The sequence below is a fragment of the Enhydra lutris genome, unplaced genomic scaffold, assembly GCF_002288905.1.
Source record: "Enhydra lutris kenyoni isolate GAN:26980312 unplaced genomic scaffold, ASM228890v2 scaffoldscaffold35, whole genome shotgun sequence".
Classification (NCBI taxonomy): Eukaryota; Metazoa; Chordata; class Mammalia; order Carnivora; family Mustelidae; genus Enhydra; species Enhydra lutris.
In genome coordinates, this window is record NW_019154119.1 from 15157323 (window position 1) to 15168584 (window position 11262).

The following is an 11262-nucleotide window of genomic DNA, read 5'->3' on the forward strand; positions in this document are numbered from 1 at the left end:
GGGAACCAGATGCCTCTAGCCTCCGGAAAGAAACACAGGCCTCGCACACCTTGATTTCCATCTGGCAAGACCCAGTCTGGATTTCTGAGCTCCGGTGCTGTAAGATAGAACGCATGTGCTCTTTTAACCCCTCGGCGTGTGGCCATTTGCGATGGCAGCAATGGGAAGCAAATACACCATGTTATGGGGGGTTGCTGGGTGGGGAATGGAGGCACAGAAGGTTCCAACAACCGGCCCAACATCACACAGCTGCTCGGAGTCCGGGGCAGGATTTGAACCCAGGTAGTCAGCTCGTGACCGCAAACGCAGGGCTGCCTCTCAGGGGCCCCGCAAGGGAGACCCCAGCCCTGCCGGGTCCTGGACCACGGGCACGCTCCTGGAGTCCTTCTAATCTCAGGACTGAAAATGGGCCAGTAGAGCCCTCGGAGAGGTTGTTTGGGGCGCGGAGAGGAGGAAAGGCTGGCTGACAAGCATGGGCCATTGACGGGGGCCACGGGGCAGCTCAGCCCACAACCCCCACCCCGTCCCACCCCGGCACCCACCTCCTCCCCCTACACGGGCTGCAGCTCGGCTTCCAGCTTCTTCTTCCGGACTCCGCCCACACAGAAGAAGTCCATCCCGATGAGGGTTTGCCCCAGGGGCGTGTTCACCCTGCTGCCCACCACCTGGTTGGCAGAGTTGGGGACTGTGTCGGAAAAGAGAGACACATGCTCCGGCGGCTGCACAGGCTCCTTCCTGTTGCCCTGAGGAGAGGGTACAGAGGGTGTCACAGGGGAGAGGTGTGCACGGGGCAGGGAAGGGAAGCGAGCAGGGAGCAGCTGTCTTCCTCCAGCTGTCTCCAACCCTGTTGGGCCCCCGGGGAACCCAGAATTCCTTGAAGTCACACACACCCAGAAATGGCCGCAAATCATAACCATCCGGCTCCATGAGCCCCCACGCCGTGAGCAAGTCTGTGCAGCCGCCCAGATCGGGACGTGCCACGCGACCTGGACCCGCCTGCTCAGACCCCTCAGTCTCTGTCCCCACCCCCGAGGCAGCCCGGGCTCCATCTCAGACTCCCGGTTTTGAAATTTATCTTGTGAGACGGTGGCTCCTGTCTCTCAGGAACGTGTGTTCGAGGGTCGTGCACGTTTCTGCGCGTGGCCGCAGCTCCCTTGTTGTCCTTGCTCCACCGCACGCCCTCGTGTGGCTTGCACGAACGTTCCACGTTATTTACCCATCCCACCACGGATGACACCTGGGTTTGTTCCCAGGCTGGGGGTCTGAACGTTCACGCATGTGACTGGAAGGAGACTGAGTGAGTCAGTGCCTGAAGTGAGAATAATCTGGGGAGCCCTCGGGTCAGGGTCACTCGGGGCTACCCTGGGTCCCCCAGCGGTTATAGGACCAGCACAGTAACAGGATCCTGGTGTTCCCCTGGGAAATTCTGGGCCACGGTGGCCCCACACCTTTGGGCGAGATGCAGTTGTCAGTGATCGGGTTGCTAATCCCAGCCCTTGGCAGGGAGCCTGCAGGCTGGAAGCGCAGCCCAGGAGCTTGGTGTGGGATTTCAGGTCTCATGAACGACACCTTCGATCCCAGGGCAGACAGCGAGCCCGCAGGCTGGAAAGGCAGAAGTTAGTTAAACCTCCCCTAAGGCTGGCAGGCGTGGCCACTACTTGGATCACTTGTTCCCCTGCTCATTTTCCAGGTTGGTACATTGACCATCCTTAGGGCCACATTCATCCAACATTTGGTCATTTATCCAGCATCAACTGAGTGCTGAGTATCTATTAGGTCCTGGGGGGTAGGGCACAGCTGGTGGGTGGGGGACAGCGATGAAGCTGGCTTTCTCCTTTCTCTTAGGGAGCCCACAGCCTGGTGAAGTCGATCATCAAAACGTGACAGGCTCTTTCAAAGGAGCGGATTGGATATGCTGTCCAGTAACCAACAGAAGGATCTGAGGGAGCCTGCTCAGGAAGGACAGATTTCCAGAGGGAGGGAGGCCCTTGAGTGATGAATAAGATTGACTGACAAGGCGGGAAGGGCATTTCAGGCAGGGGAACAGCACACACAAAGGCACAGGTAAAATAATGTGTAGGTCAGCGTGGGGAGGCAGGCCAGTTAGATCATGGGAAGCGTTGTGAGCCGTCCGGAAAAATGCAGATATATTGAAGGATTTTAAGCGGGGGAGAGAGAGGGTCAGTTTTGTGGTTTAGGAAAATTACCTTGGTAGCAACATGGAGGACGGATTGGAAGTGGTGACTTTAGAAGCAGGGGAATTCATTTACAACGTATGTTCACCCAAGCTGATCCCCAAACGGCACACCACACACACTCCACTCACTGCCTCGCTGACATCCTCATGGGTACAAGCATTTCCAAAGCGGACACCCAACATTGCCAGCTGGTTCATCGTCATAAGATCTAGAAACACTGCGGAAAACTAATACCTAAACGTGCACTAAGCATTTTCTTTCCCCCAGACCCTGGGTTTCTTGAAACAAGACAGTATATATATTTTTGTCTCCATCCATTCCAGCACCCAGCACACAGTAGGTCCCCCATAAACGTTAGATGAATGTGCTCACATCCCCGGTGCACGTCTGCGTGACAGGAACGCCGTTGGCCTTACCAAGGGGTCATAGTCTTTCAGGAAACTCCAGTGCTGAGCCCTGGAAAGGAAAACACAGGGTGGGGGGTCAGTGTCACATCTTTCTGAGCCTTTTTTTTGCAAATGGCTTTCACTGTGTCAGGTGAATGAGTCAGTGCCGTGGATGCATTTATTACGTCATGCGGGAGCTAAAAGGATCAAGTGAAACAAACACCCTAAGCCAACCACGTTGACTCTACACCGAGCCAATGTTTCAATAATTAGTGACGTTTCCCGGAGTGGCAGGTGTGGCGGCCGTGGTGGTGGCCCGTGATGGGGAAGGCAAGGGTGCAAGCCCTCTGTGTTTTCAGAGCCCAGTGGGAGCCCTTAAGTACTTTGTGAAGAAAAACCTCACTTTTTTTTAAATAATTTTTTTTCTAATTTTTAATTTATTTGACAGAGAGAGATCAGAAGTAGGCAGAGAGGCAGGCAGAGAGAGAGGAGGGAGCAAGGCTCCGTGCTGAGCAGAGAGCCTGTTGCGGCACTTGATCCCAGGACCGAGATCATGACCTGAGCTGAAGGCAGAGGCTTAACCCACTGAGCCACCCAGGTGCCCCCAAAAACCTCACTTTTTTGGTAGCCTTGCAGTGTGTGCCACAGAGGAAGGTGGGCACCGGGCCGGAGACCGGGACAGGGCTGCTAATTTAATTTTTATTTTAAACTGTTTTTAAGAAACTGAACAATTTTGTAAGACTTATAATAAAAACAGGCTTCTCTGCCCGGATCCTCCCAGCCCCCGAACCCCACAGCCTCCGGTCACGTTTCCAGTCCTTTCGCTATTTCTTTGGGTCTGCCATGGTCATATTCTGGAATAATAAATCTAGATTGCCATTTCTTGAGTTTTTGAAGCTGTAAGCGTATCTGTGGACTTTCGATTATGGGAGATGGTGAGTTAGCTTCCTTGCCCCTTTTCCCGTCCCTCATTTCTTCCAAAATGATTGTCATAGATTTTGGCGGGACCGGTGTGTGTTGTTCATACCCTCGGGGTTCTCTAGATACTGTTCGCGGAGTGGTTATCTAGGACCATGGGATCTCCGATCCTTCCTTGGAGTTTTTCCCTAGAGTTTATGATCACATTTTTTCCTGGTTTTCTTAGCTTTCTGTGTACAGATCACTGATTCTCCAACAAGATTGTAAAGCCCCTCCCACTATGATCTCCCACACAGGCAAACGCGACCGGTAATCTACCGTCTTGTTCAAGTTTGTTGTCTAGAAGCTGCTGTCTGGGAACCCCAGTCACCCTGCTGCCACGAGGGCTGCTGCCCAAGACCCCCTCCTGCCGTCCTGACCTCTCCTCGGGGGTCCCCGCTTTTGGGGTCCCAGGCCTTCCTTCCTTGTTTACTTTCGTGTTGTGGAGGACACCCTCCAGTATCCATGCATGCATGCATTTCTACAATTCTAGAAAATTCTCAGACGCTTTCCCCTCCGATATTCCATCTCTCCCAGCTTCCCCTTGGAGAGCTCTGTTGGAAGGTATGTGGGATCTCCTTGCTCTGTGTTCCAGGGTTCCATGTGTTCCCCCTCCTTGTCTTTCTGAGTAATTGTGATGAATCTGGGTTTATGAAGGCTCACTTCAGTTGTGTTTTGTATTTCAACGTTATAGATTTTTTTTTCCTAGAGGTTGTTTTTTGTTCTTTTCCCAGTTGCCTCATTGTTCCATACTCAGACTTCGAACTGAGTTCCCTGTCTTCAAGCTACCCTCCTGAGTCATTGGGAACCTCCCGACCTGACCCTTCCTGGGGTTCCTGTTCCCTCATCAGCTTCCCCCCTGCAGTTGACCCTCGCTTCCCCCTGCTTCCTCTCCCCCCATCCTCCCCAGGTGTCCTGACCCTTCCTCTCACCATCACTCCTGTCTTGCACGCGGTAGCCATGTTCCAAGAGCTTTGGTTTTGAGCTAACAGAAAGCAGGGACCGTAACCTCAGAGCCACGCGAAGATTTAGCGAGAGCCAGTGAGGCAGGAGGCGGGAACGCTGGGTCCCTGTCCTCACTCTGCTTGCTGCCTGCTTTGCTGGTTGGGTGGCCCTGAGCAAGGTCACCGTGGTCTTGGGCCCTCAGTTTCTCTGTTTAGAAAAACCCCAGGAGGTGGGTTTATGGGGCACATCTCCTGGGCCCTGAGACTTAAGATACAGACCTGATTTCAAAGACTTGGTGCCAAGAAGAATGTCAAATTATCTCCTTTTAAAAATATTGACTCCATGCCAAAAAGATAATATTTTGGACAAGATACATCCTTAATATGGATTTCACTAGTTTCTTGTTACCTTTTTTAAGGCTGCGACTAGAATATGGAAAATTCCGCAGGTGGCTCGTGCCTTATTTCTGTTGGGAGCACAGCTCTGGATTTCCTTAAACTCTCTCTTCTTGGGGTCTGTGACCCCTTCTTTTCTGGCAGCTTCTCTCGGTCTCCTAGTTACTTGCTGTCCAGCAAGTTACTGTTGCCAGCCGAGTGCTGTGACCTCATCGCTCGGGACACATGTCATCCTTCCGGGGGCGCTTGTCATGCCTGCCACGCCAGCGTTCTGCATGTGCTTTCTCCATCGAGAGCAGATCCACATGTTGTAAGGGTCACCCCCGCAGAGGGTCTGGTCCAGTGGTTCCCAGTACACTCAGAGTCATGCACCGTCCCCACTCTTTTTGTCACCCCAAAGAGAAACCCCCTGTCCCTTAGCAGTCACTTCCTTTCTCGCTCCCCTCAACGCCTGGCCTCCTCCCCACGTTCTGTCCTGTGGGGCCAGCGCCCAGCTCCTGACTGGTGCCACTCCGCCACCTCTGGGGAGGCCACCCGGATGTGGTTCGGCATTTCACACCCCACCCAGCTCTCCCGTCTTCACCCCGGACTGCTCTGCCCGCCAATGACCCAGGCTGGAGGCACAGTCCCCGAACCCCTGTCCCCGCGCCCACAGCCACTCTGCGCCCAGTTCTCCTGCGCACTCACAGAGTCCCAAATCTGCTCAGGTTGCCCCCCAAACATACACACACACCCCCACCCAGCACACACACACACACACGACCCTACACCCACCACACAAACCCACATACGCACACCCCGTACACACCACGCACATACCATACACACCAGACACACACACCCCCACACACCACACACGAACCACACATATACACACACCCCATCCCCCTACACCCCACATATCCCCCACACCGCACACACTGCACACATTCTCACTCCAGCCCATCAGCAGTCGTCAGAATCCTACCACAAAAACATTGCTTGAATTTTTCCACAGATTTTGGCAGATCACATCGTGCTGCTCCTCAACGCCCTTGCTGGGGTCTCACTACACTTACACATACGACCGTCTATAGTGCACGAGGTGTTCCTCCTACTTCTCATCTTGAGGCTCCCGTCCGCCACGTGGACGGTCTTTGCTTTGCTTTGTTTTTAAACACACGGAACTCTTCTTGGCCTCTTCTCAGGTTTCAGGTCTCAGCCTCAACGCTGTCTCCTCAGAGGGGCCTCTGTAAGAAGAAGGCGCCCACCCTCCCCTCACTCCCTGACACTCGTCCTCTCTCTGCTCGCTTCTCCGCTGCCCTGTCCTGAGGGAGGCGCCAAGGAACCGGGTCTGGGCCTGCCTTGTCCCTCACCGCAGCCTGATGGGTGGCTCTATCCTAGAAACGTCTGGATCGAACAAACGCGTGAAGGATGTCTCTCACCTGGGTCAGAGGGCCAGGGTGCTCCCCTCGCGCCCCTGCCCCCCAGCCAGTGCTGCCATGACTTCCTGGCCCGCCCGTGAGGGATTCTTCCAAAGGCCAGTGGGACCCTGGAGTGAAGGAGGCGGGTCATCCGGCCCTTGCCCACCTTCCCTCCCACCCTCGAGGCCCCAGTTGGGCCCAGGGCACTTTTCGATCAACACCCATTTGCTGGGTTACTCCTTCTCATGGATCTCTCTTCTTCCAGAAGCTTCCTAGACCCTGAGTTAGGCTGGGGGTCAGGCGGGGCACTCACCAGCGCTGTTGGCCCCTCCTCTCGGCCTCCACGAGCTCCCTCCACAGCTGATCCTGCCTCACACCATTTGTCCCCATGCCCAACCGCTCTGCTTCTGCGGCTTGGGGGGCTTGGCGACTGCCGGCGAGACCCCTGCCCACCGCAGGGCCACCCTGGGCCGTGGAAGAGTCCAAGGCTGACAGTCTGGTCAAGGGCAGCCGGTACCCAGCTGACGTGGTTCTCGGGAACCCTGGGGCGGGGCGGCTCCCCATGGGTGTGTGTGTGTGTGTGTGTGTGTGTGTGTGTGTGTGTGTGTGTAACACAGAGACAGAGAGAAATAGAGACTGGAGAGTTAGAGGGAGAGAGAGAGAGAGGCAGCTCCGGTCTGAGCTTGGACCTCTCTGGGACCCCCCCAACCCCCGGGAAGTCTGTGCAGGGGTCCCCCTCACTAGCTGTCTAGACCCCAAGCCCAGAGTGGCTGATGCGGGCTGGAGAGGGCACTTGAGCCGAGCTGTGTTTCCAGCGTCTGCCTGTGTTGACTGTTGCCGAGGGGACGAGGGGACCAGCAGCTCCCAGTGTGTGTGTGACATCTGAACCCCGGTGGGGGAGCCGTTGGAGAGAGTTTCTGCGTCTGAGCCAGGCCCGGCTCAGCTGCTCTTCAACTCTGACCCCAGACCCCCGGCTGGAGACCTCGAAACAGCACTGGGGTGGGGGAGACCAAAGCCCCGGCTCCGGGCTCCTCAGCAGACAGGATGCGGGGTTTGGGGCCGGGCCTCCAACTGCCACGTGACCTCGAGCAGCCCCTGCCCCTCCTGGGGTCTGTGAACTGACAATAATCATCCTTTCAGCTCCCTGCAGATGCGGGGCTCCCAGGAGAGGGGCCGAGGGAGGCGCTATGTGAGCTCTAGAGTGGATGCTGGATGCTGGGATGCGGGGAGTGATGCTCGGCTTCCCTGCTGGAGGGGTTCCGAGCAGGGGCGGGCGAGGGGAAATCAGTGACTCTGTCGTTAATACCTGTTCTAGCCGCATCAACCTGGAAGGTTTACAAAGCACCATCGTTCATCTGGCTCAACCCGCCGGGTCCTCCGAGACATAGATTTCCAACCCCATTCAACCCAGGAGGGAACGGAGGCCCTCGCCAGTAAAATTAAGTGCCTGTCCAAGGTCCTTAGGTTACCCTGAGGCTTGGCCTTGACTTTAGATCCTCTGAAGGAAACAGGGAAAACCGGAGGGTGGGGATTCATGCTCTGAGCCTTTGGCTGTGACTCTGCTCTGACTCAGTGGGACCCAAGTCATTCTGCTCCGTGGCTCCAGGCCCCTGCTGCTGGCCTCAGCTGGTGCCCTCAGGCACTCCTCCCAGCTGGTACACAAGGGAAAGAACGAGAACCCTCAGGAAAGAACAAGAGGCCTGGGAGTACCACTGCCACGGCCCAGGTGAGCGGTGGGAAAGCCCACGCTGGCTTCAGGCAGAGGGCTGGAGCAGAGACGGGGTGACAGCCGCCAGCATTCACCTGAGGGGGGGCTGAGTGACATCAGTCCGAAAGCAGAGGCTGTGGGGCCAGCGGGGCTGTCTCTCCTCTCTCCTGTGTTCTTCCTCCAGAGCTGGGACAGGCAGGCTGGCATTCTACGATCCTGATGTTTTCCCAGTAAAGGTGGATGGGGTGAATGCCCAGGGGCCGAGAAGAAGGCTGCCCCTGTGGTTGAATAACTCTTCGGCAGCTGGGCCCCCAGCACAGCCAGGACCAGTCCCTACCTTGCCGAGGAGTGGCAGCTCTGACCTCCTTGAAACTCTTGGAGAGGTCCCATGAGTGTGTGGGTAGAGACGGTCAGTGCCTGCTGCATGGGACGCTTCTTGTAAGCTCAGTGGCAGGCTGAGGCGTGGAGCAGCCTGGAATAGCCATGCGGTTTGCTCAGATACCTGGCCACATGCTCCAAAGACAAGGAACAGGACGAAAAAGGCCAGCAGGGACATCCAGGATGACTAAGGGCTTGATGTATGTAGAGGCTGAATATTTCTGTGCGGGTTGGTCTTTAATTCAGAAACTATTTCAGACTGACAGATGGTAGAGGGACAAATAGAAATGTGACAAAGCAAATACAACAAAATGTTAATTGTACAATCTAGGTCATGGGTATATGGCTGTGCACTGTACCATTTTTTCAACGTTTCTATATGTTTGTAATTTTTTAAAATAAAATGTTGCGGGGAGAAAGACTTCACCTGCCAGTCCATCTTGAACACATTCTCTTTCTTCAGTCACTGAGCCGAAAAGTGTCCAGATCCACTCTGGGTGGGTCTCCGTAAGCCCAGCCTGGGGGACCCCTCAAAGGGAATCAGGACACTGGGTTCCAGTCCCAGCTCTGCCAGCTCTGCCAGGACATCTGCTGGATGTCCTTGAGCAAGTCATTGCCCCTTCCACACCCCACACCTTGTGATGTAACTTTCTATACAACCTTCCAGGACAGGACAAAAATCCTTGGATTTGGGGGTTGCTGGAGCTGTATTTTAATGGATTTCTCTCAATCCCAGAAGGACCTTAAGGTAGGTTCTGGTAGAACTCTACAGCCGGGGCTCTGGTGTGCGGGCCTGGCTCCCCTGGGCCGGGTGGCCGCAACCTGAGAGATTTCGATCATCGGAGTCAGGCTCCGCCCTGTGGGGCAGGTGGGGTGGGGCTTGCTCGAGAAGCCACGCCCACTACCTGTAGACGTGCCCCTTCCCACTTGCTGGCGGAGGGCTAGGCCTGGGCAGGAGCTCCCACTTCCGGCAAGGGGAAGAGGTTCCCGTCGGGAGCCGGTGGAGCGGAGTGGCGTCACTGAGCAGAGACGGGAGCAAGCAGAAATGGGGGTCACCAGATGAGGTGCAGGGAGAGGCGGGGCTCCGGGGGGGCAGGGACTGCAGTGGGGAAAGTCTTTGCCTGCTTAGTTTAGGCTTCCTTCCTGTCCCCTAGATCTCTTTCCCAAATGAAAACTGGCTTAACTCTGTTTCCCCCATGCGCACACCCTGAAGGCTTCATGAAAGGTGGTAAAAGCAGACGGATTCAGGGCCACCGCTCACACCTTTCCAGCTGCTCCTGCCGAGACCCCAGAAAGTTCGGAGATGATGACAACAGCAGCATTCAAGGTAATTTAGGTGTGGAGAAATCCACAGCCCCTTGTCATCCCAGCCATTTTCACTTTAACAGTTACTTTTGTTCTTTGCTGTCAATTTACCCAGCCTTAAAAAATTTAACATCGGAAACATCTTTTCATGTCTTTCTTCATCATCTTTATACTCCTCCCTTTAATCAGGTTCTTACAGCTGGTGTGTCACAATATACTTAGCCATTTCCCTGTTCTTGGGCATTTACTCTGTTCCCGGATTTGGCATTCGTTCCGATGGATATCTGTGCCTCCGTCTGCTGCGCTGTTGCCGACAGGACGTGTTCCGAGAACGGGATGACCGAATCGGAGGGTGCGGACATTTTCATGACGTGCAGCGTACCGAGCACCTCTCTGGCCAGGCTCGAGTGTGCCAGTTGGGCTGGTCCCCACCAGAACCAGAAGCTGTGTGTCGGGGTCGCTGAGACCACCCCCAGCTTGAACATGGGCTAGGAGGACTCCCAGGACTCAGCCTGCAGTAGTGCTCACCGCCCTGATTATTTTGGCCAAAGGAAACGACGCAAAATCAGGAAAGAGAAAAGGCATATGAGACGAAGCCCGGAGGAAACCAGGCACAAGCTTTTTTCTTCTTTAAGATTTTTTTTTAATTTATTTATTTGACAGACAGAGATCACAAGTAGGCAGAGAGGCAGGTAGAGAGAGAGAGGAGGAAGCAGGCTCCCCGCTGAGCAGAGAGCCCAATGCGGGGCTCGATCCCAGGACCCTGAGATCATGACCTGATGCTCAACCACCTGAGCCACCCAGGTGCCTTGACCAAGTAGGCTCTTCAGAGACTCAGTGCCCAGGGCTTTCACAGGGTGGGGGGTGGTCATGTAGGCACCTCTGTGTAGCATGTCCCCAGATCCCAGAGTCCCAGAAGGAAAGCCCGTCTTCCGCATGAACCACATTGTAGCACAGTTTAGGCAGAGGGAGTCACTCTTACCAGGGAAGGGAGGGAACCCTCCGGACTTACAGGTTCCCGGAGCCCCGTGAAGGGCGGTCCTGCCAGCGGGCTGCGCCGAGGGTAGTGGTCTCAGGGGCTGCTTTGCTCTTGAGTGATTGCGCTGCTAACACTTAACTAGTCCTCGTTTCCCCCACGAGCATCCTTGATGATTTCCGGCGACTAGGCGCTCCACATTTTCGATACCCATCTAGGCTCTGGGAGATCGTTTAAATATTCCCTGATAGATAATTATGTTAAAAATAATAACTGTAGAGCACTTCAGGGCTTGCGTTTCTCCCTGAAGTGTGACGGCCTCGTGAGGGACGGTTGATCCTCTCTGGGTTTGGTGCGGAGCCCGGGCGCTCAGAAAACCGTGTCTCCCACTGGTTCTGTGGGTAGGAAATGGGGTGTCAGGGCCAGAACCCCTGCTGACCGCCATTTCTGGTCTCTGCCTAAATTAGTATTTACAGTGGAAAAGCATCCCACATAAACTCAGTGGTTTATATTCTGAAGACCCAGGGCTCCTGGGAATTGGGGGCATTTTAAGCACTGGAAAAAATAATCTGGAGCCATCCTCTTTATTTTCTATATTCTGGAACTTCCTA

At 55.0% G+C, this 11262-nt stretch overlaps 1 protein-coding gene across 1 annotated transcript; it reads right to left on the bottom strand.

Moving 5' to 3' along the window:
* Window positions 1-551: 551 nt before the first annotated feature.
* LOC111154038 (chromosome unknown C2orf50 homolog) lies at window positions 552-6848 on the bottom strand. The gene is made up of 3 exons (XM_022513392.1): window positions 6598-6848; window positions 2615-2654; window positions 552-743 (listed from the first exon to the last, which is right to left on the bottom strand). The coding sequence occupies exons 1-3, from the start codon at window positions 6846-6848 to the stop codon at window positions 552-554; spliced, it is 483 nt and encodes a 160-aa protein (XP_022369100.1).
* Between the last annotated feature and the right edge of the window lie 4414 nt (window positions 6849-11262).

Coding starts and splice junctions, on each gene's coding strand:
- LOC111154038 (XM_022513392.1), bottom strand. CDS start 6,848: ATGGGGAGCCGCCCCGCCCCAGGGTTCCCGAGAACCACGTCAGCTGGG. Junction 2,655..6,597: donor AGGAGGGGCCAACAGCGCTG/GTGAGTGCCCCG, acceptor TTTCCTTTCCAG/GGCTCAGCACTGGAGTTTCC. Junction 744..2,614: donor TGAAAGACTATGACCCCTTG/GTAAGGCCAACG, acceptor CCCTCTCCTCAG/GGCAACAGGAAGGAGCCTGT.